The sequence below is a fragment of the Nelumbo lutea genome, chromosome 1 (assembly GCF_056320005.1).
Source record: "Nelumbo lutea isolate HS-2025 chromosome 1, American lotus-T2T, whole genome shotgun sequence".
NCBI lineage: Eukaryota > Viridiplantae > Streptophyta > Magnoliopsida > Proteales > Nelumbonaceae > Nelumbo > Nelumbo lutea.
In genome coordinates this window covers 201,057,256-201,064,246 of record NC_142684.1, presented here as the reverse complement: position 1 = coordinate 201,064,246, position 6,991 = coordinate 201,057,256, and the positions used below count along the sequence as shown (strand labels likewise).

General features: G+C 42.0%; 1 protein-coding gene across 1 annotated transcript; it reads right to left on the bottom strand.

Moving 5' to 3' along the window:
- Positions 1 to 1,748: 1,748 nt before the first annotated feature.
- LOC148880369 (uncharacterized) lies at positions 1,749 to 2,228 on the bottom strand. The gene has a single exon (XM_088976405.1). The coding sequence runs from the start codon at positions 2,226 to 2,228 to the stop codon at positions 1,749 to 1,751; it is 480 nt and encodes a 159-aa protein (XP_088832531.1).
- Between the last annotated feature and the right edge of the window lie 4,763 nt (positions 2,229 to 6,991).

Below are 6,991 nucleotides of genomic sequence, written 5' to 3'. Positions count from 1 at the left end.
ATCATACTACATAATTACAATAATGCCATTGGCAATCCCCCCATACAAAATACATGCACAACCCACCCATGACACACACTTAGACACTGGAGTGGTGACTTGTAGGCACGATGGATGGCACTTGATGGTGTGGCGAAGAGAACACTTGTGACATTCTCCCCCACTCAATTCAATCTTCATCCCCGAAGACTAGCTTCTACTTGAGGCTCCGAACTACTGTTGATGAAGGAAGGTTCTTCAGTTGCTCCATGAAGTTTATCTCTTCCAAGGCCCGGGCATGATGATAGGTGGAAGTCTTCAAGGCATTCGGGTTGGTGGAAAAACCTATGGCTAGTCCCTACGGTAAGTCCTTGTCTGGCTGCTTCAAGGTAGGATTTTGGTTGCTTTAGCTTGGTGTTAAGAAGGTTTGTGGCCAGGGCTAGGTCAAAATGATATTTTGGATTGTTAGGGTGTTGGTTCCAATTCATTTTTCCCCAAGGGTGACTCACAGGGCTACTACTGGATTTAGCCTGAGGGATGATGTGAATGTGGTCCCTAAATGGATTGGGTGGCACTTGCTCTCCCCGGTGGTTGTGGTAGTAGATGTGGGCAAGGTTTGACACGGCCTTGGGTCTTCTATTGGGCCCATCAATTGCAGGCGCTTGCGGCTTCTGCTGCGAAGTCAACTTTCGTTGATGTGGTTGGTGTTGAAGCTGATGTTGATGCTGATGTTTGTGCTGACTTGGGCGCTAGCACTGGCGTTGGTGCTAGAAATGGAACTGTTTTGGGGGAGACTTCTTCCTGGTGACGACTTCCCAACTAGTTCCAATGTCGATGTGAGATGCTTGACAGGGGTTATTCCTTGTTGACACGGCGTTGTTTTCTTGGTTGTTGGTTTCTTGGTACAACTGCAAGGTTGAAAGTTGCTTCCCAAGTATCTGCAAGGTTGATGAAACAGGAACCATGCAAGGGGAGTGTTCATCCAAAATAAGTAAGCTGCTGATGTGTGGCATAAGTGTTGCTTCCGCCTGCGTGAGGAACTCCACTCCAAGAACAACCTGAAAATCATCCAAGGGTACCACAGATAGATTGATGGGTCCTTTCCAGGGTCCCACTTGGAGTTCTACTCCACGAGCCATGCCCTCTATTGCTCTGGCCCCAGAGTTGACATCTTTGACCCACCCTGTTTGTCTGGTGGTGGTCAAGCTGAGTCGCTTTGCCTCTGCAAGCGAAATGAAGTTGTGGGTGGCCCCAGTGTCCACCAAGGCTTGGGTTGGCCTCCCGTCGAGGGTGATGTCTACATAATTCAGCCCCTTGTGAGCTTTGGTGGGCCGCTTGGAAGTAGTGTCTTTCTTGACCATGGCGTTGATGAGCTGGAGGGCGCCCACTCTTGGCGCCGCTGTGGGTTTCTCCTCACCGCTCTCTTCACTATCGCTGAGTTTGGCGATGAGGGCAGTTATTTTCTTTCGTGTTGGACAGTCACTCGTCCAATGCTTCCCATTGCAAAGGTAACAAGGCATAGGAGGAGGTCTCCTAGTGAATTGGTGGCCCTAATAGCTTGGGCCTCCTTGTGGCTTCTTCCCTTGTTGGTAATTGTAGGGCTTGTCCACAGGCATTGTTTTCTCCTATGTAGAGGCTGATTTCTAATCTCCCCCACTCAAGCTGTTGGTACGCGGGCTATGTGGATGGAGGTCTTCCTTTTCTGACTTCCTTAAATCAACTAGTTGCCCGGCCACCGCCATGGTTGTTGCTAAGTCCTTCACCCCACGTCATTGTAGTTCGAGTTCTGCCCAGGGTTTGAGACCATCCATGAAGTTGAACAGAAGGTCTTTGTCGGACATGTCGAAGATCTCAAGGGTCAGAGCTGAGAACTCTTGAACATAGTCATGTAACGAGTCTTGGTGCTTCAGGTTCTTCAACTTCCTTCGTGCCAAGTACTCAACATTTTCGGGGAAGAACTGTCGCTTGATTTCTCTCTTGAAGTCGGCCCAGGTGTTGAGGGTCCGAGTGCCACATTCAATGTCCATGCAACATCTACGCCACCATAACATCGCAATATCATTTAAATACATGGCGGTTGTACGTACTTGTGTTTGATCATCGTGGATGCCATTCGCGGAGAAGTATTGTTCAAGTTGCCACAAGAAGTTTTCAAGCTCCCGAGCACCACGAGCACCAAAATATGGAGTTGCTTGGCGCACCTTGATATGGGTGGATGGAGCAGATGAAGGGCTGGAGGAATTGGCCATAGCTCTTTTCATGATTGTCAACTCGGCCCTCATCTCATCCAACTACGCTTGGAAGCTGTCCATCATGCCTCAAAGGCTGCTTTGGGAAGGGCCGGCTTGTGACTGTTGCACTATGTTCTGGACGTCCCAAAGGGCTCCGTTAAAGCGGCTCTTCAGCTCCACCACAACATTCTCTACCGTCTCCATGTTGAGATGGATTTCTTTGACGACCGGGTCGCAAGTCTCACCTACTGTTGCTTCATAGCGTAGGATGCGCATGTCCATGCTAGCTAGTTGGTCGACAGATTTGTCATGCTTGCAAGCTTTAGTTGTTTGGCCCTTTGGGGCTTGCATCTTGGTAGGATCACTGAGTAGAGCCTCATAGGTGTTGTGGGCTTGGTGCAGCCCGTGTAGTGTGTCATCGGCAATGTCACGGTTGCTCTTCATTGTGCTGGAGTAGGGGCGAAGACAGGGTTCAATGTGTGTGTGTAGGAGCTCCTGCTCTAATACCAACTGTCATGGGACAAGTCGTTGGGACCCCGTGTGGCACTCGATCGCGACGAGTAAGCCTAAGCAACAAGCAACAACACAAGAAAATGCAACAAAGATGGCACACAAATTAGAAAAATGCTACTTGTATTGCATTAATGGATGGCAAGCGTAAGCACACAGTTCAGTGTTGAGGGGATCTCATGCACAACCTTTACATGCTCATGACTCACTCGACTACCTACCTCCCCTCAAAAAGTACGTTAAGATTTTGGGGGAATGGCAATAGGAAACATCAAAAAGATGAAAAATCATACTACATAATTACAATAATGCCATTGGCAATCCCCCCATACAAAATCATGCACACAGCCCACCCATGACACACACTTAAACACTGATGGCGGCTTGTAGGCATGATGGATGGCACTTGATGGCGTGGCGAAGAGAACACTTATGACACTAGGGTTATCATGCGCTACATGAAGGGAACCGTTAGGGTTTTCCAAATCAGTGACTACCAAAGCAGACATCATCTAGCTATTAACGTTATTAGGTGATCCACTAGGGTTTTTTGAAGAACCATTCGGGATCGAAACTTTGTCTTGCATTGTCGGCTTCACTGGGGTGTAAACTTTCCTTGTATCATCTTTTTCAGGCTTCTCATTATTCACCACATCAAGCTTATTTTCACCAGATCGTCTATTGGTTTTATTGTGTTTATAGACTACAGTTGCATATCCGACCTTACAACAATTTTGATAGTACTCTAGCAGATTTTCATAGATGATATCTTGCTAGAAACCATCACAACCAAACCCAGTCCATATTATGTTCGGGTCATTGGGTGTTGTTTGAGCATATCGAGTTCAACACAAACCCTATCCGCCATCGTTCTAGTAAGGGTAATAGTTGGTTGATCAAACTTCAGGACAGGACCGATTGTTAAAGCAATCAATCGAAAGATGCTTTCAATGTAAAAATTACATTGAAGGAACGGAAAGCTAATCCAAACTAGAACCATAGATGGCCCCCAACCAGGTTTGAATATAAAACTTTTAATTTCAAAAGCATATCTCAACCAGACTTACAAGAAGTCATCTTCCCCAGCAAATCTAATCAAAATATGTTTCAAATCAAGAGTAGTCACCCATACCTCATTTTTCATAGGGAAAAATCATGATCAGTACCCTGTATTTTGGCCTGAGTCACAATTTTGTCTCCAAATTTTAAAATGCAACAATTCAGTGCCCGAACTTTCAAAATGTGACAATTCAGTACATGCCATTAACCAGCCCGTTAATCATCCGCTAAGTGATTTGAAAAGTAAAAAATGTCCTTATAATGCCATCTAATTCTCTTTATCAACCATCCAAACATTGACAATAAAATGAATAGTCCCAAATTCTAGATTCTTCTAAACATTCACCAACTTTTTTGAATAGAATAGGCTAGGATTTGGGACTGTTTAGTGCTTTTACAACATTTGGATGGTTGATAAAGAGAATTAAATGGCATTCAAAGGTCATTTTTGACTTTTCAAATGTCACTTAACGGATGATTAACGGACTGGCTAACGGTAGGTACATTGGATTGTCATATTTTGAAATTTTGGATACTGGATTGTCACATTTTGAAAGTTCGAGTAATGGATGATTGCATTTTAAAGTTTGGAGACCAAATTGTCACTCAGGCCAAAGTACAGGATACTAATCAAAAATTTTCCGTTTTTTCATATTAAAAGTTTTGTAGATGAATTCCTTATTTTCTGGTAGGGGGGTTGGTTGGCCATGCATGCAATTGCCGATGAGCACCCAACGTAGGATATCATAAGATTTCTCTAAAACTTACTCAAAATGAGAAAACAACAGGTTCACCTTGTTTGAGGCTAGCCTCAATTATAGGACTCCAAAATCGGCTTAGGCAATGGAGAAAGTTTAGAGAGAATAGAAGCAAAAGAAGATTTTGTGAGAGGATGAAGGGGATCATCCTTGGGAGCCACCATGGATGAGGAGGACATGATTAGGGTTCATGCCGTAATCCATTCTCATCGGTTTGATTGTTCATATATGCATCTTTGTAACTAATAATTAGTATAACTAATTAGTGGAATTTTAAGAAAAGTTGGGTATGAGAAACTGGAGGCTAAATGAAAATTGAAAACACATCAGTACCAAATACCCTTTAAATCATGATGCATTATCACGATGCTGCATTATTCCATCACATGTAATGCATCACTCGTGGAAACATCCTCATAACGTGAAATTCATGGTTTGATGAAAACTTGTCATATTTCCCAACTAGGAAAAAACCAGTCCAATTAGATTAGCCATCAGATGAGGACATTTTGCAACAAGGTTTTTAAAATCGGACTAGATAAGGAACCGTTTTAGGGACTGGTTTTTGGGTTGAACAGTTCAACCATCTGGTTTGAATGACTTGTTTTAATTTAAAAAATAAAAATAAAATAAAAAGTGAATAAAAACCATTATATGATTCAACCACCTAGATTAACGAATCATTGACTAAATCAATAATTTTTTATTAAAAATAAATTTTAGGGTGAAATGAAACCAATTATTTGAGCGGTTGTATGGTCTGTCAATGTATATGATCAACCCAAAACACTCAAAACAAGTTCTATTTGCAATGGGTTAATTTTAGGTCTAACTTTTTTACAACCAATAAAATTAGGTTGGCAAGAGAGAATTAAGATCTGTTACTCATAAAGCGCTCCTTACACCGACCTAATAGCCACATCCCAATAATAATACAAGCGCAAGAAATGCTTCGAGATGTATAACCAAGACAAACAATGAATTCAATGTGAGAAGCGCTGTATGAGAAACAGATCCAGACTCGGCAAGAAAGTACTGTGACCAGCAGATGTGTCGTGCTCTCCTGAACCATCTGATCACATAGAGGGCCCTCTCAATCGGTTAGACATTTTATCCTTAATCCAAATCACCCGTATACACCACCATGTGTTGGTTATTATCCTCATAAATATACATTAGTCATCTAAAGTTTAGTTTGAAAAGAAATTTCATCACCACTGGCATGGTTTTCGAACCATCATTGATCCTGACGATTAGGCCATTCGGCCTAGAAACTGTATAGACAATCGGTTTATTTTCATCCTTTATTTGTTTCTTGGCAAAAAATTATTGATTTGGTCAGTAATTGTCAATTTGGGTGGTTGAATTGTAGATTCATTTGACCTAGATAATAGTTTTTGACCATTTTTTTATGTTAATTATTTTTTTTTAATTGTAATGGATTATACATTCGAACCAAACAGTCAAACTGGTGGCCAAAGCGGTTTCAATTCCGGGTCAGTCTTTAAAATATTATTCAGTCTATTATTAATATAGACCAGGGATTGAGTGTGTGTTTGGAATCATGGGCATTTATTGAATAAACATTGCTACATAGGTGCCACTTCAACATTTCCCCTATTACGTGAATTCATACCATTAGGGGAAACTTCATTTTAGTACTTCACCTAACGATGTTTATTCATTGTTTTATTGATGTAGCGCCTAAGTATTAATAAACAGATTCATCATTACTTTTCTCGATTTTTTAAATAAATCAAGTACAAAACGTTTAGTCAATAAATGTCTACAGTTCCAAACACATGCTGAGTGAGGTAAGGGTATAAAAATAATCTAATTAGCTTTAAAATCAAGGGATAAGTGACTAGTTGGTACGTGAAGGGAATCGGTTAGCCCAAACTCTGCTGAGAGACCTAAAGCCTGAAGCCCAAGTCCAATTTCAGTTAGGCCCATCAGAGAGCTTGCTTGAGAAGTTGGGCTTAGGCCCAAGTCCAACTTCAGTTAGGCCTTGATGGGTTTTAAGGGCTCATGTTTTGAATTTGTATCTTTAATTTGGTTTACTCTATCATATAAAATAAAAGCGTTCTGTTTTCAGTGATTCATCATCCAAATATTTTTCAAATTGGATATTTTTGGATGTTTGACACCGTGAGCATGAGGCATAAGCTTAAAGCCTTAAAAACCTTCTCTTTCTTAACGTAATTTTTGTTCTCTTCACTTCACGTTCATTGTTTTGTGGTGCACGAGTCACGACCGAATTCAGATATGCTGCTCACATAGCGCGCCACACACTAATCTCGCAGCACATTTCATCCGTGCATCTGAAACCTCTCCGTAATTATAAAATTTATTCCTGAGATCGGTGTGAGGCGCGCCTCGTCAGGAGCAGATTCGAACTCGTCACGACCACGATGACCAATCTCCCACTCTCTGCTTATCTCTGTATTTTAGTCT